This window comes from Nannospalax galili, unplaced genomic scaffold, assembly GCF_000622305.1.
Source record: "Nannospalax galili isolate Female #2095 unplaced genomic scaffold, S.galili_v1.0 scaffold445, whole genome shotgun sequence".
NCBI classification, from domain to species: Eukaryota; Metazoa; Chordata; class Mammalia; order Rodentia; family Spalacidae; genus Nannospalax; species Nannospalax galili.
This window is the reverse complement of record NW_008354184.1, coordinates 1,346,005-1,368,961: the sequence shown is the minus strand read 5'-3', so window position 1 is coordinate 1,368,961 and position 22,957 is coordinate 1,346,005. Positions and strand designations below refer to the sequence as shown.

Here is a 22,957-nt window from a genome sequence, read left to right as displayed (position 1 = left end):
AGTACATTCTAAATTCTGTAGATTATAGAAAATCCAGACGAAGAGATCATCTGGTTTTGGGGAGCTATTTTCCCTCCCTAGGAGAGTTACTACAAGTCTTTGCTTTATTGTTTGGGGTTAGTTAATAAGTCACGCACAAATACTTCATTATTGATTATGCCCCAGGCAAGCAAATAGTGTATATACCAAGGGTACTACTGTACAAGCTATGCAAGCATTATATCATTGAACTATATTTATAGTCCTGGTTTTGGAATGGTTTTTTATTTTGTTTTGTTTGAGCTAGGGCCTCATTCTATAGTCCAGATTGGCCTCAAACTTATAGTAATTCTGTCTCAGCTTCCCAAGTGCTAGGATTATAGGACTGAGACAACACACATACCTATTCATTAATTATTTTGAGGCAGGCCTATAATTCTCCTGCCTCAGTTCCCTGAGCTGGGATTATACCTGTGTGCTGCCACACCTGGCTTAAGAAAGTGATGTCTACACTGACACCTAAACAGGAATGATGCTAACCTGGTGGGGGAAAGAATATAGTCCCTTACTGTGCACTTCCCCAGAACCCAACAGGCTTCAATTGAAATAGAAGTGATTTCATCATCCAGCTTTACTATATGCTTTGAAAGGTCAGAGACTGATGTATGCAACCACAGAATCCCCAAATCCCTAGTACCTAGCACACAGAGGGATTTCTTTCTGTGATCGATTACATAAGTTTCAAGAAGGAAATTCAAGCATGTAGAATCTGCTAGGCAATAATTATAACCTTCCAGGAGCAATTCTGTTTAAAATCATGTGCACAAGAATCTGACAAAGAATAAATAAATACTTACCTGTCATAAATCTTGGCAATTCTCAGTTCTCCTCGTCCCTTTCTCAAGCTTATTCGTGTTGTTGACGCATGAGCCAGAATGTGTCCACCAATGGGTTTTTTGGGATCTGCCTGGAAGCTGAATCAATAAAATACCTTTTCCAGCCAGATGTGATGGCACACGTCTTTAATCCCAGCACTCAGGAGGCAGAGACAGACTGATCTCTGTGAGATTGAGGCCAGCAGGGGCTACAGGGAGACTCTGCCTCAACAGGAAAACAAACAAACCTTTACAGGTTTCATGAAATGGGCTATATGAAAACACTGCAATGAAAAAGCACCTTTCTGTGTGGGGTGGCAGGGCATGGAGTGGATGTAGATCTTTTGTGTATCTGCCATGTGGACCACATGAGTCAACCTCAGGTGGTGTTCATTAGGAGCCATCCACCTTGTGTTTGAGACAGGGTCCCCCACTGGAACCTGGCCTGAAACTTCCTATGTAGCCCAGGCTGTCCTCTAACTTGTGATCCTTCTGCCTAAGCTTCTCAAGTGCTGAGAATATACGTGTGAGTCACCAAGCTCAGTTACCTTCTTTTCTCCTATCTTCTACAGTTTGGATCTTAATGTCCCCTAAGTTCTGTGTGTTAAAGCCTTGGTTCTGAGCTGGTAAGATGATCCAGTGGATAAAAGGCTTGCTATGCAAGCCTGAGAACCAACTCCCAAAAAGTTGTCTTCTGACTTCCACATGTGTGTGTTGCGGCACACCTCCATTCCCCACAATAATAAATTTAAAAAAAATTAAAAAGTAAATAGAATAGAGTAGAATAAAGGCTTGGTCCTCAGAGTGGTGTTATTGGAAGGTGGTGAAACCTTCAAGAAGTAGGCCTCTTGGAAGGACTTTAGGCCACTGCAGGTTTGCTCTTGAAAGGACTTGTAGGACTCTGGCCCTTTTCTTTTTATTCTTTTGCCCCCCAGTCACGAGGAGAGCTTCCATTTTTGCTTTGCCAACACATTCCCTGCCATTTTCAACTGGCACCCCCACTAGAGGCCTAAAAGCAAAGGATCTGCCTGATTATGCAGTAGAACCTCCAAAACTGTGAGCCAAAATAAACTTTTTCTCCTTTTAAGTTAATGATCTCAAGTATTTGTTGTATTAATGGACAGCTAAAACAACTACCTACAACCTTATCTAGGGTTATTCTCATTTTTTTCTCCTTCACTCAAATTTCTTTTATATTTTCTTATTCAAGCAAGTCAGTCCTCCTACACCTTGATGCCTTTGCACATACCTTTGCCTCTGAAATGAAAGCCTCTTTCCCTACTGGGTTTACTCATGCAGTTGCCACTCATCCTTCAGGGGACTCCTAGGAACCTGTGCCTCTATGGTCTCCTGTCATGTGCATATTGCTCTATTAAAGAGTACCACTGGCCTTGGTGTGTAGCTCAGTGGAAAAAAGAAAGACACACTTCATTGTTATTTTAAATTCAGAAGGCCTCCTCCTCTGCTAAACTCTCAATCTCTATTCACCTTTTGCATACAGGAGAGGGTTGTGCACTGCGTGGAAGGCCCTCCACTATTACTATGCCATGAACACAGAGAGCACAACTTGGCTCCTCTGGTCTATGTCTTTCAGGACACAGAGTTATGACCTATCTTCAAAGAAACTGTAAACCAGGGAACTTTTAAAAAAGAGTTTTTAGCCAGGCATGGTGGAGCACGCCTGTAGTCCCAGCACTTGGGAGGCAGAGGTAGGCAGATCTCTGTGAGTTCAAGCCCAGCCTGGTCTACATAGTGAGTTCCAGGACAGCTGGGGCTTAAAAAGACCAAAAGAAAAAAAAAAAAAAAGATATTTAACAGAATGGCAAATATAAAAGGTGAAGTAGCTCCCCTTGCTGGCCATTATGGAAAACCTATCCACAAAGGGGAAGGGGATCTTCTAGGTAAACAGCCATGATTTTTTTCTTAGACTTCTTAGCATATTATTGTTTGCTGTTACTAATGTGACATTCTATACACCAGAGAGACTAGGTCCTACTGTTTGCCACTGACTATTTCAGGCAAAGAGTCTGAACACTAACAGTACCATCTCCAAAGGGAGATGAGCTATATGGGGAAATTACTATTTGCAAAAGGGCTATGAAAAAGTTATCAACGGGGCTGGAGAGATGGCTCAGTGGTTAAGAGCACTGACTGCTCCTGCAGAGGACCTGGGTTCGATTCCCAGCACCCACATGGCAGCTAACAACTGTCTATAACTCCAGTTCCAGGAGCTATGATGCCCTCTTCTGACCTCCATGGGCATTGCATGACATGGATGCACCCACCAACATGCAGGCATAACACTCATACACATAAAATAAAAATAATAAAAAATGGGCTGGAGAGATGGCTCAGCAGTTAAGAATACTGACTGTTCTTGCAGAAGACCCAGGTTCAAATCCCAGCACCCATATGGCAGCTAACAACTGTCTGTAATTCCAGTTCCATGAGATCCAGTTCCATGGGACAGTCTCTTCTGTCCTCCATGGGCATTGTACAACACGGGTGCACTTACCTACATGCAGGCAATATACATATACACATAATTGAATAATAATAAGTAAAAAGTGGGAAAAAAGTTATCAACAATGGCTCACAAACTAAGACACTGTGTAATCAAAATAGACTAGGAAATAATAGCCGTAGTTCTGAGAGAATTTTAAGCCAATGCAAATTTTGTTTGTTCTGTCAACAATTCTGTATATAATTGTGTGTAGACTTTATAGCCCTTAACATTTATTATAGGTCATTGTCCTAGTTTGTTCATCATTGCTGTGACAAAACACTCTGACCACTATCAACTTGGGGAGGAAAGGGTTTATTCAGCTTACATCTCCCAGGTCGCAGTTTATCAGGCAGCCCAAGGTAGGAACTCAGGGCAGGGACCTGGTGGCAGGAGCTGGAGCACAGGCCATGGAGGAACACTGCTTACTGGCTTGTTCCCCTGACCCCTGCTCAGCTTGCTTTCTTATGCAACACAGGCCCACCTACCAGGGGTGGCACCACCCACAGTGGGCTGGGCCCTCCCACATCACTCATCAAGAAGATGCCCCTCAGACATGGCCACAGGCCAGTCCAATAGAGGCAATTCCCTGATTGAGGCTCCCTCAACCCAGGTGTGTCAAGTTGACACTAAAGCTATCCAGCACAGTCATCGACACTTTGATAATTTAAAAAAGATATGGATTCTTCTTCAGCAAAATGCATATATGTACACATATAAAAATTTTCATGTAAATTTAGCAGATTCATGAACTTCCCCTCTGACATACAAGAGTATCATTAATAACAACAAATATTTACTATAAGGCAGATATTATTTTTCGTTTTGTTTGGATTCCCTATTTAGTAATAATTATGGATTAAAATTTGGATTCTGATAGAGGCCTACAAACAGGAAGAATATACTCACTGGCCACATGAGCCTCATGAACTTCATATGTAGTTACAGTTTTCATTATTAGACTGCTCCTCTGGTTTTTTCCTGAGCCTCATGAGCTTGATTAATGTAAGCCTCCCCTGAGAGAAGCACTGGGTCTCTGCCCTAGTCACACCTATGTTTAAGGCTGAAGACTCTGAACAGCAAGCATTTCACCAAAATAATAGGTATATCCCAGAAACGCCTCTGAGGTGACAGCATGCCATCCTTTCCTCAGGCAAACACAGCCCTGGTGTGCTGTGTGATATACGAGTACTGGAATTAGACCCGAGTTCAAATTCTCACTTTCCAGTTATGTGACCTTGGGAGAATTGTTTACCCATTCTGTTTTTGATTCTTCATTTTAAATGAGGACTCATACTGGTATCAACTGGTAGGAGAGTTGTATAAATAATATGAAATAATTCAGATGAAGCATTGGCCCAGTGACTACAATTACTAGTATTTATCTGCTTTTCTAGTCTTAACTCAAACACTGTGCTGGCTAGCTTTAGTGTCAACTTGACACACCTGGGTTGAGGGAGCCTCAATTGGGGAATTTCCTTTATTGGACTGGGCTGTGGCCATGTCCATGGGGCATCTTGATTGTTGAGTGATGTGGGAGGGCCCAGTTCACTGTGGGTGGTGCCACTCCTGGCAGGTGGGCCTGTGTTGCGTAAGAAAGCAGGCTGAGCAGGGGCCAGGAGAGCAAGTCAGTAAGCAGTGTTCCTCCATGGCCTGTGCTCCAGCTCCTGCCACCAGGTCCCTGACCTGAGTTCCTACCTTGGGCTCCCTGATAAACTGTGATCTGAGAGATGTAAGCTAAATAAATCCTTTTGCCCCCAAGTTTGTATTGGTCAGAGTATTTTGTCACAGCAATGAAGAAACAAACTGATACATACTTATTACCTATTTACTTTAAGCTAATTATTTTATCTCAATTTCTTTCATGGTAAGTGGCGGGAGATCCAACCTTCTGGATTATTGTGAAGATTCAATATATTTAGAATAGCTGGGCATGGTTTGGCACATGCCTTTAATCCCAGCACTTGGGAGGCAGAGGCAGGTGGGTTTCAGGCCAGCTGGGGTACAGGGAGACCCTGTCTCAAAACAAACAAAATGAAGACATTTAGAATAACTCACTGGGAGCCACCATGTACTAGGAAATATAATTGCTCATTTATGTACATTAGCTTTACCCTGACAGCAAACTTAGCACATACGACATCATCAATAAATGGTAGCTACCCTTATTTACAAAATGATTCAGTTTAAACAGCCATCTTTCGATGAAATGTAGACCAATAAATTCTTCTTAAAGTGTCTTTGTACTTCTTGACTGTTCTAGCAGTTCTAGTCTTGAAGTGATATGCAAGAAGGTGTAATAGCATGCCACGTTCTTCTAGAGAGCTTTAATTTACTTCTATTTCTGACCAAGTAAAGCAGCATCAGAAAGCCACCCACATCCCTCCTATAGCCTATTTTCTCTTTTCCATTTTCTGTTTCTCTCCTTTCCTTTTTTTTTCAGGAGAATGGGGAGTAGAAATAGAAAGGGAGGGTAGATATTAGGAATAAGAACAGACTAAAAGAGACTTTTCCCACTCTGAACGGGATATGTTATAGTCTATCATTTGGCTTTCCCAACTCCAAATTAAGATGCCAAGGTCATGAAGAATAGTTCTGAGATGGAATAGGATGGATGGGAGGAAAACACAGAGAGACTGAGGAGCATCAGCTTTTTATTTTCTTTTATGTGGTCCTGAAGATTGAACCCAGGGCCTTAAGCACGCTAGGCAAACTCTACCACTGAACTATATATCCCTTTGCTCAAGGAGCATCAATTTTGAAATCAAAGATGTACTGGGTCAAATCATGGCCTCCCTAGTTTTTTTGTTGTGTGATTGGGCAAGGAAGAAATACTCTTTAAGTCTTTGTAAATTAAGAACATATATAATACCAAATTCTGCTCAGAGTGTGGACCCTGGAGCATGGACAAGGGCAAGCATGAGGGATGACGGGCACTCCTGATGCTTTTGACTTGTAAGGGGCATGCTTACCCATGGGGTCCATTGAGATAAAGGCTGAATGAAGCAGAATGAGGAGGAGGCTTTAAAATTAAGGGAGCGTGGGGAGAAAAGAGCATTGCCAAAAGAGAAGAATTTTTAAGAAAGAGAAGGGATGGTTTGTTAAAAAGAGTATGTTTAAGAAGTTTTGTTAAATAATGCTTCCCTTCTGTCAGCTCCCAAAATATGAAAAAAAGAAGCATACACTTTTTTTTCCTCATTTTTGAAATTGGAGCTCTTTTTGGGAGGTGGGGTGGGAAGATGTGCAACCACATATTGAGACTGACTTCATAGAAAGCACAGGGAGGCAGACACGGCCTTAGCCACATCAGGGTCACATGAGAATTATATAAGATAATGCATGGTAAATAATCAGTAAATAAAAGTTTTCTTCATTTTGGGGAGGGAGCTGGGGGAATGAGGCTCAAATAGTCTAAACACTGTGCACATGGTCAGCATGCTAGTGACCCTAAACATATTACCTCATTGTTTAAGCTAAAGATGTTGAATTAGCAGTTGACACCTTAATGAATAAACTGTATATTTACAAGATTGCAAATGTCCTGGGATAACTGTTTTAGGATAGCATGCACAATGGAGGTAGATGGCCATGCTATAGTCTTACTTGTTGCTTATTGCCCTGGTGTATAGCTTCCCAGGCCCATGTTTTGACTCTCTAGGATCCATAAGCTTGATAGTTCCAGGTCTAAAGTCTGAGTCTGTAGCCTTGTCTAGGAGCCGCTGCTGTGCTGTATAGTATGTATGGCAGCTCTTTGCCTCTATAATTTTGTTCCTTTTAATACGATGTGCCATCAAGCATAATGCATGGGATATAAGCCTCAATTATTGTCAGTGTTCTTGGGGACTCATACCAATTATAGTGATATTTCTCTGACAGGCTCCAGGCGAGCTGCAGCTTGGAGTTCCTCAACACTAAGAAACAAAGATATTTTTATGGGAGGTTTTCTAATAGCATTTGAAATCCTTTAGTTTAAAACTGTCCCTTTTTTCATTTAGATGTGTTAATTTCTGTGTTTTGCACGAAGACATGTATTTAATCTGTACTGTTATAATTTAATATACTTTAGAACATACTAATTACAGTGAGCCTTGCTTCCTTACAGCTTGGCTAGGTGGAGGAGCTGTTTCACAGCAGACTTACCCAGCAAGAATACTCGCCTTTATTACCTTCACTGGCTTTCTACTTAGCCCTCTTCATTACGTCTCCTCCCTGTGTTGATTCCCTCTTCAATTATTTCCTTCTGTCACCTCTCACCTCTTCCTTTCATTGTCTTATGGGAGTAAATTCAAGATGGTTTTACTCTTTTTGAAACTTTTTACAAATATAAGAAAAAGGAACCCCTATCTGACCTAATGTCCACTGATTTCTTTTGCCTTGTAGCTAGAGCAACAGTCTCGGCCTTTTCAGTGTTCCCTCCCCACACCTGAAGAAAGAACACTACTCTTTAACTTGTACTGTTTTATCTGAACACATCCCACTTCCTCCCTCTGAGCCAATGAGTCATTTTCTCTTTTTAAAGCAAGTCTTAAAAATCTTCCATTTCTCTTCAGTTTAAAATTATTCTCTTTGTGAAGTACTTCATGTTCTGTATATAAAAGATACTCCACAGCAAGAAGATTGCTTTAAGTGCTCAAGGACTGTATTACAAATGATGCCCAACACACCAAGACTTTAAAATGCTGAATTAGGGGCTGGACAGATGGCTTAGTGGTTGAGAGCACTGACTGCTCTTGCAGAAGACCTGGGTTTGATTCCCAGCACCTACATGGCGGCTATGAACTGTCCTTAACTCCAGTTCCAGGGGAATCCGAAGCCCTCTTCTGACCTCCACGGCATTGCAGGACACGGGTGCACTCACATACATGTAGGCAATACACTCATACACATAAAAAAATAAAATATTTAAAAAATATTTTTAAAATGCTGAATTAAATAGCTAAGTGGTTATCACTTATCCCCCTCTTCTTCCTTCTCCCCTTCCTTGCCCCCCGCCCCCCATTTTGAGACAAGGTCTCACCAGGTACCACTGGAACTTGTAGACCAGGCTAGCCTCAGACCAGGCTAGCCTCAGATTTACAAGTGCTGGAACTAAAGTTGTGTGCTATCATGCCTGATCTTTTTCTGGTTGTTTCATTTTGGCCTTTATCTTTCTTTATGGAGACAAAGTTTTTTTGTCTCTTTTGTTTGCTAATGAAGTCTCAGAATCTTGTTACTATTTGAACTAATGAATGGTTGATTTTCCCCTTATTCTTTTTTTTTTTGGTAGGGGTTGAACGCAATACCTCTCACATGTTAAGCACACACCCTATCCATTAATCTATACCCTTAATCTCCCCCCTCAGTATTTTTGACTTTATTACCATTTGCATAGTTAATTTTTCACAATATTTTTCTTATAATTAAGTAGAAAATACTTATAAAAACGTATTGAAAAGAGAGACATTTTAAACTGCAAAAGATGCAGCAGTACTGTTAAGGTAAGATTTTTAAAATCTCTGAAGGGAGACTGGAGAGATGGCTCAGTGGTCAATGCATTGGCTGCTCTTGCAGAGGACTAGGGTTTGGTTCCCATCACTTACATGTGGCAAGCAACTATCTATAATTCCAGTTCCAGGGTTTTTGACATGCTCTTCTGGTCTCCAAGGGCACCAGGCATATATGTTGTATACATACATACATGCAAGGCACTCACATATACATATAAAATAAAAATAAATAAACCTTTTTAAAAGTTCCTGAAGAAAGAAACATTCATTTCAGTACAAGTTAAGAGAATCTACATTAGTGTATTAACTATCTCCTAGTATCTATGTCTGTTTCCTTCTATCTGCACTGCCTTGGTTTTAAAGTAGTCACTTTCTTTTACAACTATCAGAGCAATGGTTGATTTGGACAAAAATTTTCAACAGATATTAAAATAAATGGTGAAAGCTTATTGCAGGACAGGATATTTATACAGTCTCAGGATTTCACCCCACGAATTACATATTAATTTCTTTTTAAAAAATCCCCTGTGTCGTGCAATGCCGAGGTCAGAAGAGGGCTTCAGATTCCCCTGGAATTGGAGTTAAGGACATTTCATATCCACCATGTGGGTGCTGGGAATCAAACCTGGGTCCTCTGCAAAAGCAGTCAGTGCTCTTAACTGCTCAGCCATCTCTCCAACCCCATGGTTAAATTTTTTACGTAAAATATAGTGAAACTTTTGAAAACCATTGTCACAAATTCAGGGTTATTTTGACTGCTTATTTAGGCAAACATTTTGGATGGTGATAACAAACCTTCCTTTGACTTTTATGGATTCACTATCTTATTCTAGCTGCCTTTTTCTCTTCTCATCTTTCAAAAAGAGCCATGGCAGTTCTTGTATGTGGGCAAATAATTCAACAAATTCTGAATATGCTTTGTGCAGACTGAAATTGTCTCCACAAACAGGAGACTTCTCTATAGTAGTTCTTTTAAGGATATTTCATGTATATTTGATAGAAAGCCTGGTTTTATTTTTAGTTTAGCAGTCTTCCAATATATCTGGGAATGCAAGATCTGCCTGAGATCTTTTTCTTATTTTCCTTCAATATTCCTTTGTCTTAGATCAAAATGGAGCCCCTTGTATTGATGAAAATGGTCAAAACATTGCTTTATTCTATAAAGAACTACAGAAAAGGAGGTTCTGGTAACAAGTGATATTTGAAGTTTTGAAGCATTATACACTGTTAAAGTGATTTGAGATATATCTTGCCCATATCAAGGTTAAGTATTATTGTTGTTTTGAGACAGGCCCTCACTACATAGCCTGATCTGACTTTGAAGTCCATCCTTCTGCCTTCCAGGCACTGACATCACACCTGGCTAAGCCTGACTATTGCGAAGTGATTTTATTCTATAGTCTAACCCTTTTGATAGTAACCTCTGTAAAATGCAAAAACATAATACAAGGACTTACGTCATAGTCGCTCCTGGATCAGCAGTCATCTGGTTGGTCACAAAAACAGCAACATTATATTCTGCATCGAGAAATAAAATTAAGAAACTAAGAGAAGGGGAATAAAATAGAGAAGTTCGTTGTTTAGATTTCAGCTTAAGAGTATGCACCATGAGTTCATTTTATAAACAAGCTCATATTCTTATTTTTCAGTGACAACAGAATTATTTAAAGTTCTCATTGTTATTTACATTGGAACCAATATTGTAGTTTACAAAACTGTATTCCCATGACAATAACTTTATTAAAAAATATTACTTCTGACATCATACTGAGCTTCTCTGCAAAACACACTTTAGCAAACATAGTCGACAGATGCTGTGCAATAGTGCCATTTTATTTATTTTTTTTTTTATTTTTGGTCTTTTTGAGACAGGGTCTCCCTGTAGCCCGAGATGTCCTAGAACTCACTATGTAGACTAGGCTGGCCTTGAACTCACAGAGATCTGCCTGCCTCTGCCTCCCAAGGGCTGGGATTAAAGGCGTGCGCCACCACGCCTGGCTTGCCATTTTATTTTTAAAGATTACCTTCTGAGATTTTTTGGAGTCGTGACAACATCTGGGCCAATTTTTGTTGCCGTTCAGCCAACTCCCCACGGCCACTGAAATCCACTCGAAAAAGTGCCATTATTGAATCAATGATCTGCACAGAAGTAACATAAAAGCAAGCACGTATTTTAAAATGGAAGGAAGATATCTACTTAAATAGAATAGAAAAGATAAGCTAAATAGCTCTGTCAGTGAGCATTATTTAAAATCTTGTACCAATAGCTTGAAAATGCCAGCTTCTTCATGGAACTTCGCTGCTACATAGTCAAGTAGCTCCATCTGATGTTCACCTGATGGGAAAAGTGGTGAGAAAATTCTATAAAGGCCAGACACAGCAGAAGCTAAGCTCATGTATGTCTGTGAGAGCCAGGCAAAAAAGATTCTTGGTTTCTCTTGATTATTTATGACTTTACTAAATGGAACTGTATATTCTGCCTGAGCAAATGTGGCAAATGGTGACTTATGCAAAAAGAACTTCATTCTGGGGCCTGAAGGTGTAGTTTAGTGATACATACATGCCTAGAATGTGTGAATCCCTGGGTTCGGTCCTCAGCATCACAGGGGAAAATAGAAGAATGTTACTCTGCATTTCAAAGACAAATAACTTGAAGGTATTTTGTTTCTAAGGACTTAACATAATAAACTTTGTGGGCTCATTTGCAGAATATTTAAATAAAACAAGGAAAACAGGTGAAATGTTGTTATCTTCCCACAGTTTAGTAAATTAGTGCTGCCAACCTTCTGACAACCTAAGCATCCACCTGCAAGGGGCTCTTACTAGTATATGCTCGTGCATAAAGTACATTGTCCAGTACTGCATCATGGTCCACATTGAAGCGATCAGCAATGTCCCGAAGGCGATCTGGACGGCTGGAGTGTGCCAAGATTAAGGATTCAATAAGTCAATTCCAAAAAAAAGTTTAGACAAGTGCAAAATATAACACCATATACAAGTAAAGTAACAGACAGGCCTAATCAGTGTATCTGCAAAGCTATTCTGGAGACTAGTAGTACTCACTTAAAAGATTACCAGATTGCATTTTTCTTTTACAAAAAATATTTATTATTATTATATTATTATTATTATTTTTGGTCTTTTTAAGACAGGGTTTCCCTGTAGCCCTAGCTGGCCTGGATTCGCTATGGAGACCAGGCTGGCCTCAAACTCACAGAGATCCGCCTGCCTCTGCCTCCTGAGTACTGAGATTAAAGGTGTGCACCACCACGCCCGGCCTTATTTTTATTATATGTATGAATGTATTGCCTGCATGTATGTAAGTGCATCTGTGTAGCGCAATGCCCTCAAAGGTCAGAAGAGGATGTCGGATCCCCTGGAATTGGAATTATGGATGGTTGTTAGCCACCACCTGGGTGCTGGGAATTGAACCCAGGTCCTCTCCAAGAGCAGCCAGTGCTCTTAACCACTGAGTCATCTCTCCAGTCCTCAGACTGCACTTTTCATAAGTGCTTCAAAATACCTTAGAAATGATAGTGGTTGGAGATATCATAAAGCAGAAATTCATTTAAATATTAAGTTATCAAACCTTTAAAAGAATCTTGGAAGCTAGTTGTGAGGGCTTCATTTTATAAGACACTGACAAACGTTTAGGCAAATGACTTAGGATTATGCAGCAGAATAGTTAAAATAGAAAAAAATAGAAGCTAAGGTTTGTGAGTCTCTTTTGTTCTCAGCTCCGTAAAAATAGACCTATTCTAGAACAGTAACATCACTAAGTTATAATCCAAGTCATTTCAAAACGAAGTGACTCTTCATATTCTTCACCAGCTCAAAATGAACTAGTTTAATATAATCATTAGTCACATGTGGCAAACAAATGATAAATATGACTATATGAAGTAAAGGGTCAAAAAAGTAACCTCAAGGGTCTAGAAGGGAATGATCAAACCAGATTTTTTGGATTTTACACAGTGTCTAAAATATACCTTCTTCTAAAGGAGTTGTTAGTTTCCTGAAATTAGAAATTTCATAGGGAGGCAAATCCTCCAGAGTGCATGGGCAAGGGCACTCTGGAGGATGCTAATAATCACTAATGTGTAGTGATGACTTTGATGACTCTAATAACATGTCTCAAGTGAAATGAAGTAAAATAAAAACACCTGTCTGTGGTCTCTTTTCACTTTTGTTTGCATTGCTTATGTAACATTATAGTTTACTGTAAAGCAAGGACCATTTATAATCTTTTTTTTAAACTTCACTATTAGTGATTAAACCTAGGTCCATGCACATGATAGGCAAGAGGCAACAAAAGTGTCAGTCATGTCAGCTTCTACAAAGCTGAATACTATTTGGATGGGGTATGAGAGTTGAGCTGGTTGGGCATGGTGGTGCATGCCTTTAATCCCAGCACTTGGGAGGGAGAGGCAGGTGGATCTCTGTGAGTTCAAGACCAGCCCGGTCTACATAGTGAGTTCCAGGCTTTTTTTTTTTTTTTTTAAAAAAAAAAAAAAAAAAAAAAAAAAAAAAAGAGGTGAGCTAACACTGAAGGGAAGTTCAAATCAATGCAAAGCATTATAGAGAATATAAAGAATCATAAGAGTCTATACCCTGCTATATCCTGGGTAAGCTTAAAATATACTAAAAAGGTGGGGCATGGTGCCACACACCTTTAATCCCAGCACTGGGAGGCAGAGGCAGGCAGATCTCTGTGAGTTCAAGGCCAGCCTGTTCTACATAGTGAGTTCCAGGACAGCTGGGGCTACACGGAGACCCTGTCTCAAAAAAGACAAATATATATATATATTAAAAAGACAAAATATAAACATAAGAAAAATATCAAGAGACAGCAGTGTATATGTGAGAGACCCTGAAAGAATGAGAACATCCACTGTGGTTGGTTTGTGTCATAGGATTTTCTTCCTGTCTCTCCTGCATATGACTTAGCTCCTAACTAGTCCTGTCTTTCTGTCTTGATAAGATCCAGATTGTCCAACCAGTGGCTGCTAATCTTTGAGAACAATTCCTCCCTCTTCAAGGATCATCCTCAATCAATTATTTTTGAAACTAGTTGAATTCCAGTTGAGCCTCTCCTGCTATAGCCCTAACCAACAGTCTATCTTTCCCAAATTAGAAGGCTCCTTCAGAGTCTAGTCTATTTCTCAGAATTCCTCAAATCATTCTTTGGTTATTTTTCTTCTACACAAGAGTATTTTAGATGGCCAATTCTACAACAGATCAAGAAAGACAAGGTTCTATAAATTGGGTAATTATAAGAAATTAGAAAAAGCAGGCCTTGGTATGAGACTTAATGATTTGTATGACTCAGGAAACCATGATGTGGGGATAGAAGGAGCAAATCCCCCATAGGACAGAAACACAACATGTGGACTTCTCAATGAAGGGCCAAGCTGACAGTCAAGTGTGAGAGCAAAGTTAAATGCATTTTCAGATATGCTAGGTCTCAGCAGTAACCACCTTGATCACTTTTCTGAATGAAATACTTGAGGTATTCCAGCAAAACAAAAACAAGATAAATGACGTGGGGATGAAGTCTTTTTGCTGTTATTTTGAGGCAGGGTCTTACTATGTAGCCCCAGCCGGCCTGGAACTCACTATGTAGAACATCCATCCAATACTGGCCTTAATCTCACAGCAATCTGCCTGTCTCTGTGCCCACCCCCCTCCCCCTGCTGGTGCTGGGATTAAAGGCATGGGCTACCATGCCAGGCTAAGGGATGAAGGAATCTTAATGAATCCAGAATATAAAAATCTTTAGCATTTCAGTAATTGTTAATGTACAGTGTTTTCAAATTTTTAACAAAGCATGCTTAGAGGCAATGGGATTTGATTGAAACGTCTCATCACTTTGCCTCTAATAGTGACAGTGGTGAGAAATAAGCCTGGGGAATCAGGGTGGGCTTTTCTGTGAATAGCCTTACAGACCTGCACAGGTCTTAAGTCATCTGAACCTGATGCCTCCTCAAATGACCATGTTTCTGGCCAATTACACATTGCCTCATTCCCTAGCTATTTACTTGCAAGATGCTTCCATCACCTCAGACCCTACTGCAAATGTTCCCTGGAACTCTTAATTTCCAATTTTAGTGTGCTTTCTCTTTGACATCCTCAAAAATTCTGTGAAACATTACTGATTACTGATTACTCTCCTTCTTCAAACTCTGCCTTGGCTTGGCTTCCACAACCAGTCTTCTGCCTATTTCCTCTGTGTCTGTAGGTTCTTTACTTTAGTCCTCTTCATAAATACAAACACACTCAGAGTTAATTCTCGGTTCTCCCTCTAACCTCCTGTCAGTTTTCTTGTTCTTTGGTTAATTCATGTCTCGTACTCCACTCTTTCTCAATATCTCCCACTGTCATCTGTTTTTCATCTTGCAAACCACATATTCAATACTGAAGAGAAACACCCCTTTTCTCTGAAACATGATCGTCCCAGTTCTGTCATTAGCACCATGCTCTTGGTGCTGAGACAAAAAAAAAAAAAAAAAAAACCCCGAGTGGTTGGTTTCTCAAGCATCACTTTGCCTACAAGTAGTCATTAAATCCCATCAGTTTCCCTTTCTCTTTTATTCCTACTGCTTCCAACCTGGATCAAGTTCTCATTATTTGCTTAGATTTTTTTCAAAAATATCTAATTGGCATTTACCATGTGATCTCAGAGCCGAGCCCTTCGTGCCTAAGACCCAAATCACCCTTCTAGTTTGTATTCTGGAATACTTTCAGTTCAGTTAAATGCCTTTTTCTCTGTGACCCTTTTCCTTCTGTATACTTGAATTCTTCAAGCCTTTCCTATTACTTAAGGCCACAGGTTAGAGCAAACTGGGAATCTGTTTATATAGGCAAAATCCTTGGATATATATATAGTTTTTCCTCTCCTGTATTTTGTCATTTTTATATCAAACCCATATAAAGAAGTAAATGAAACCTTGATGTGAGAACCTGGCAGCACTGCTTCCCCTGGCTTCTCATTATTCTGGTTTATAGGCTCACTACAAAAATCCTATGTTTAAACACTCTCTTTTGTAGTAACAGCACTATACCACACTATGTTAGGACTTGTTTAAATAAAAGGTTTACAAAGTATTTTCTGTATCAATGAAGATAATCTTTCCTCCTGAGTAGCCACCTGCTCCTGGAAGTTGAGCTGTCACTAGGGAGTAATTAAAAAGATTAGTATTAACAGGAGTGAATAAACTTTGTACAAATGAATCTATAAATAAACACTGAATTTATGCTGGTTGCAACTGTTCAGTAAACTTTTCCAAAGAACAATGATCCCTTAGTTTCTATATAGCATTGCTATGCTGTCATCTGATAATCAGGGATGAAAGAAGAATTCTTCCAGGATAATAGTAATTCAACCAAGAACTTCAGTATCTCTCACCATGGGAGATATTCAGAAGTTAGTTCTCTCATATAACTGGAATTAGAATTTAACTCTTACAAATTTCATTTTTATAACAATTACAAATGTAATTTACGTTAAATAACTTAATCTACTTTTCAATTTATGTCCATTTTACATGCATTTACTTTGTGTGTGTTATATGAATGTGTACAAGTTCCTGTGTATATGCACATGTGTGTTTATCTATTTTGAAATAGGGTCTTTCACTGAACCTGGAACCCACCAAGTACTAGGCATCTTCCTAGCTTTGCCTTCCCAGCACTGCGCTAACAGGCATGTGTGCTGCACTCAGCTTTTTACATGAATGCTAGGAATCCAAACTCAGGTCCTCATGCTTATGTGGCAAGCACTTTTACCCACTGAGCCATCTCCCCAGCTCAGGCATTTACTTCTTTCTTTTTCTTTCTCTTTTTTTGCTTTGAGGCAGGGTCTCATGTATCCCAGGTTGCCCTCCAACTCACTATATAGCTGAGGATGACTTTGAACTCCTGATCCTCCTGCTCCATGGCTAGGATTATAGGCATGAGCCACCATGCCCAGCTTATGCAGTGTTAGGGACTGAACCCAGGGCTTCATGCATGCTAGGTATTCTACTAACTAAGCTACATCTGCAGCCCATAATGTTTATATGGTAGTAGTTAAAATAAGGAGTTAATTTGTATCAGGCACACAAATTATTTCATTTACTTTTCAAAAATATCCGAAGATTTAGCACTATCATTATTTCAATTTTACTACAGGAAAATTAAAGGTATAAAGCAATTTGCTCAGGGTCATAGAGCCAAGACTGGAGTCAGACACTTTGACTATAGAAACTGCCCTCCTTTTTTAAAAAAATATTTTATTTATTATTTTTATGTGTATGAGTGTTATGTCTGCATGTAGGTAAGTGCACCCGTGTTGTGCTATGCCCTTGGAAGACAGAAGAGGCTATCGGATCCTCTGGAACTGGAGTTATGGACAGTTGTTAGCTGCCATGTGGGTGCTGGGATTCGAATCCAGATCTTCTGCAAGAACAGCCAGTGTTCTTAACCACTGAGCCATCTCTCCAGGCCCCCTTCTCCCCGCTTTAAAAAATTATTTGCATGTGTGCATGTGGTGTGCACGCTTGTGTGTATGTATAGTCACATGCATATGGGTGCATGTGAGAACCCTTTTTAACCATGACTTAAGTAAAAGAAATGCAAAGTAGTATCTTTCTGAAAAAAAGGAATTTTTTTTTGCTTATTTTGTTTCAGGAAACATTATTCACTATTTTAAAACATTTTTTACATTTATTTATTTTGTTGGGGAAGGTACAAGCATACAACAGCATGTGTGGAGGACGTCAGAGGATGATTTGCAGGAGTCAGTTCTCTCCTTCCACCATGTGGGTGCTAGAAATTGAATTCAGCTTGTCAAGCATGGCAGCAAGTACCTTTATACGCTGAGCATCTCATTAGTCCCCAAAATTTATTTTTATGTCTCTCTCAGGACAGAATACATTATATAAACAGTGAAGTAATCTGGGCTTTAATGTGTTGTTATGTACCATAAACAAGATATAAGAAAGATCAGTTGTGAAAATTTTAACTCTCCCACCAATATGCTCCTTCTTCATACTTCTATTTAGATGTTCACAGTGTAGCACATACAACAGTATCTCAAACATCATGCAGTCAAAACCATCTGTGCAACTATAGGCAGTTTACTTAACCTCTCTGAGCTTTAGTTTCCTTAAGAGTACCTAAGATTATGCAAAGTGCTGGGCACACAGATGCAAGTGAAAGCTATGATTGTTATTATTATGCTGTGTCAGTGTGTGTCCTTACCACAAAGGGTATGAGACAGCTGAGTTTTTCCAGTACGAAATTCTGTGAAATTCAGAAAAAATGTTAAGAAAAGTGCAGTTACCATTGAAATATTTTCATTGAACAAACAAACAAAGCTACATAGGTTGGGAATCTTGCTCAGAGGTAGAACATTTGCATAACATGCCCAAAGTCCGGCATTCAATTCCCAGTGCCTCCCACCAAAAGGCCTCATTTTCCAACTGTCAAATCTTACCCTAAAGAATCTCATATCACAAAAGGATTCTGCACATATGAACACCAATAATGAAAAAAAAAACACCCAACTTTCAAGTATTTTCCCCTGAGAACTGTTGTGTAGATGAAATTTAATTTGAAGAAAGTTTTCCATAGGAATAGCACATAAATCAAAGTTTAGGACCATAACCACAGCAAGGACAACCTGGGGTTCCCTCCCTGGGCTGAACTCAAGGGGAAGCTGAAGTTATCTCAAATTGGTGACATCCTCTAGTTACCAGTATAAGCAAATGCTCTCCTTTGGATAACTTTCCTTTCCACCAAGTAGGTTCACTGAACTCTCAATGAGTAAACAAAATAACAAGTTCACAAATAAATATACAAGAAGATAAGTTGTTAAGATTGAGTCAACAGAAACAATGAAAACTAGAGTTAGTTCAAGTCAATGGACACAATTACAACAAAACATATAGTTCTCTATGGATTGCAAATACTGAACTGACATCAGGTATAGTATTAATATAACTATACACAAATCTATTTTTATTTTTATTTTGTGTGTATGAGTGTATTGCCTGCATGTGTGTAAATGCACCCATGTCGTAAAATGCTCCTGGAGGTCAGAAGAGGGCATCAGATCCCTGGACCTGGAGTTATAGACAGTTGTTAGCTGCCATGTGAGTCCTGGAAATTGAACCCAGGTCTCTGCAAGAGCAGCCAGTTCTCTTAACCACAGAGCCATCTCTCCAGCCCCATGAATTATTTTTAAAAATATAAGATACAGGGGCTAGAGAGATGGCTCAGCAATTAAGAGCACTTGCTGCTTTTTAAAAAAATATTTTATTTTAATTTATTATTATTTATTTATTTATTTGTTTGTTTATTTGTTTATTTATTTAATTTGGGTCTTTTTGAGACAGGGTCTCCCTGTAGCTCCAGCTGTCCTGGAACTCACTATGTAGACCAGGTTGGCCTTGAACTCACAGAGATCTGCCTGCCTCTGCCTCCCAAGTGCTGGGATTAAAGGCATGCACTACCATGCCCGGCCCAATATTTTATTTTTTATTTTATGTATATGAGTGCACGTATGTGAGTGCACCCATGTCGTGCAGTGCTGCGGAGGTCAGAAGAGGGCTTTGGATTCCCCTGGAACTGGAATTAAGGATGGTTCATAGCCGTCATGTGGGTGCTGGGAATTGAACCTGGGTCCTCTGCAAGAGCAGTCAGTGCTCTTAATTGCTGAGCCATCTCTCCAACCCTGAGCACTTGCTGCTTTTACAGAGGACCAGGGTTTGGTTCCTATTATCTTCATGGCAGCTGACAACCATCTGTAACTCTAGTTCCAGGGGATTCAATGCCCTCTTCAGGCCTCTGTGGACACATACACACATACGGCATATATATACATACATACACATAAATAAAAATCAAAATCTTAAATATATATGATACAATTGGGAAAGAAGAAATTTAATCTGTATATTCATGGAATATGAATTGTATAAACAAAAGATCAACCTTATTATTCACTTAACCTTTGAAGGAGTAAGAGAAAAAATTCAGTTTCCTTCTATAGTAATCAGAGATAAGAAAAATATCAGTAAAATATGCTAACATTAGTATATATTTTCATTGTAGCTCTGAATGACCTTGTATTATAATTAATACTTCATCATAAGTTCCAAAGTAGGAACTTATTTGGTTATTAGTTAATTATATGCTTATACATATATACAAATATATAATTTCATATAAAATTACTAAATTTCTACCTACCTCCAAAAGCTTCTGTGATTGCCATACTTTCAATGCCCCCTCCTAGTAATTTACTGCAAATAAATATAAAGTATTAGTGACAGGGTGTAAACAGAGCTATCATGAATGGAGATAGAATTTGTATCATTAGTAACCTATCATCTCTAAATACACAACAAGAATAGGAATTTACGGTTGAGAGAAATGACACTAACTGTTCAGATCATAGGTTCTACTGTGTATGGACAGGCAGCTCAACAAAGCAATTCATAAGCCCTGTTCTTACTTCTGAGTATCAATAAAAAATGGGTCAGTAAGGCTTTATGTCCATTATTCTTTTAAATTGGAATCAAAATACATTGTCTTAGATTTTATTTTTTGGTGTGGTTGAACCAGGGCCTTGTGCATGCATGAACTACATCTCCATGCAATGGTCTTGAGTTTTTCAAATTGTGCAGAGATAATGTTTTTAAAAGTCAACTGAATATTCAATCTTTAATGTACTCAGAAACATATGAAAACAAGTATTAAGGAGAACCCAGTGATTGTCACTATGGTGGATTTGTCTCACATAAATGAAATTTTAGGGAGAACATATGAGAAAAGAAAATGTCCAAAGATAGTATAGGTAATGCTGGCAGTCAGAAGAATAACTGCTAGGGTTAACAGCATTTATTTAATTGATACATCAATGATTTAAAGTAGCTCATGTTCTTGATAGGAAAAAATGAAATTTACATGACCATGTCATTCATTCATTAAATGATTAAATGTAGTAAGTATGTGTTACTGTGTAAACCTGGCAGAAGCACTTTAAAAACCTATGTGATTTCTACTAGCATGTCATCAGTGATGTGATCACAAATCAGACAATCTAAGGGAATAGATTTATATTCATCTAAGAGAGCAATTTAAATGTAAATTGAAGCAATTTTGGAAGTCATCCACAAACTTAATGAGGGCTTTGCTGCTTTCAATTATTAAGAAAAGTGTAGACACTGGTATACATAGCATGCATAATTTGAAGCTAAAGGCTATAGACCACGAAATCACCCCATGTGGAGGGGAAGCCCTGGTAGAGCTGGTAAGTCAGGAAACAAAGATTTGCTTGCCACTATTCATCTTGAGAAAAGTTACCCTGAAAATCTATAGCTTATCAGACAAAACTTCTGGTTGATATGGCACTGATGAGAAGCTAAAAAAGTACCCTTAGAACTTGCCCACGAGGGCATCTCAAATTATTTGGGATAATAAAATTATTTCCTTTGTGAAACTCAGAAACATTTAGAATTAGGGGTAGAAATGGTGCTTTAAATATAGGAAGATTTAAACAGAGATATGAATCAAACTCACAGATTACTATTTACAGATTACCAGTTGGTATTTGAGAACTTCTAAGTTGGAAAAGTATTGACTTTTAAAAATCAAAAACAGGCAGCACTCAGGAGGCAGAGGCAGAGGCAGGCAGATCTCTGTGAGTTCAAGGCCAGCCTGGTCTACACAGTGAGTTCCAGGACAGCTGGGGCCACAGGAAGACCCTGTCTCAAAAAGACCAAAAAAAAAAAAAACAAAAAACAAAAAACAAAAAAAACCCAGAATAGTTTCTGACTAAATAATATAGATATGCAATTTTTAAGTTGACAACTAAGTTTAAAAATAGTACCTGACTATTTATGAGCACCCAAGTTTTACTATACTTCTAAGATTATTAAACTTACAAAAGATCTAAATTTGGGGGAAATTTTATTTTCTCAGGGTACTGAGGATTGAATTCAGAGCCTTGTGACTGCTAGGTAAGGACTCTATCATGGAGCTATATCTCTAGTCCTTGGGAAGTGTGCTTGTTAATATTTAGACAAATAGCCATGTGTGGACATGCAGTCTGTAATCACAGCAATTGGGAAGCTGAGGCAGGAGGATGACAAGTTCAAGACAGCCTGAGCAATACAGTAAGACTGTAGACTCAAAAAAAAAAATTTAAGGGCTGGAGAGATGGCTCAGCAGTTAAGAGGACTGGCTGTTCTTGCAGAAGACCTGGTTCAAATCCCATACCCACATGGTGGCTAACAACCGTCTGTAACTCTAGTTCCAGGGAATCAGATACCCTCTTCTGACCTCCATGGGCACTGCATGACACGGGTGCACTTACACACATGCAGGCAATACACCCATACATATAAAATAAAAATAAATAAATAGGGGCTGGAGAGATGGCTCAGTCAGTTAAGGGCACTGACTGCTCTTGCAGAGGACCCGGGTTCGATTCCCAGCACCCACATGGTAGCTATGAACCGTCCTTAACTTCCATTCCAGGGGAATCCAAAGCCCTCTTCTGACCTCTGTGGCACTGCATGACATGGGTGCACTCACATACATGCAGGCAACATGCTCATACACATAAAATAAAAATAAAAAAATATATATATGTAAATATAAAAATCGCATCTATGAGATAGTTGAAAAATTTAGCTATCTAGGGAAGATAATTGATATTTAGAAATTACTAATGTTAGGTATAATATTCATTATGTAATTCTGTTAAAAATGAATGTCCTAGGCTGTGCATGTAGTCTGTGGGCTGTGCATTTGGATGTCTAATAGGTACTTAGCCTTCACAGGTCTTCAGATTTTGGCCTGGAACCTGATCCTCTTGTGGGGCTCCTATCTGTAATCTATCTTTTTCGTGATCATCAAATCTAAAACCTAGGTGTTGCCCTTGGACTTTTTCTCTGTTACACTCTAACTCTACTTAATTAGAAAACCCTGCTAGGCATGCTGGTGTATGCCTTTAATCCCAGCACTCAGGAGGCAGAGGTAGGTAGATCCCTGTGAGATTGAGGTGATCCTGGCCTACATAGTGAGTTCCAGGCCAGCTGGGGCTACAGGGAGACTCTGTTAAAAAA

General features: G+C 39.2%; 1 protein-coding gene across 4 annotated transcripts in view; it reads right to left on the bottom strand.

Annotated features, from left to right (window-relative positions):
• The window catches only part of Dmc1 (DNA meiotic recombinase 1), a 34,787-nt gene that overhangs the window by 2,331 nt on the left and 9,499 nt on the right, over positions 1–22,957 (bottom strand). For all 4 annotated transcript variants that reach the window (XM_029555113.1, XM_029555112.1, XM_008851251.2 and 1 more), the window contains 8 exons: positions 20,076–20,128; positions 18,084–18,125; positions 15,942–16,014; positions 11,667–11,758; positions 11,105–11,178; positions 10,868–10,982; positions 10,301–10,361; positions 837–953 (listed from right to left, as the gene is read on the bottom strand). In XM_029555113.1, the coding sequence (XP_029410973.1) occupies positions 837–953; positions 10,301–10,361; positions 10,868–10,982; positions 11,105–11,178; positions 11,667–11,758; positions 15,942–16,014; positions 18,084–18,125; positions 20,076–20,128 (627 nt within the window). The remainder of the gene's footprint in view (positions 1–836; positions 954–10,300; positions 10,362–10,867; positions 10,983–11,104; positions 11,179–11,666; positions 11,759–15,941; positions 16,015–18,083; positions 18,126–20,075; positions 20,129–22,957) is intronic.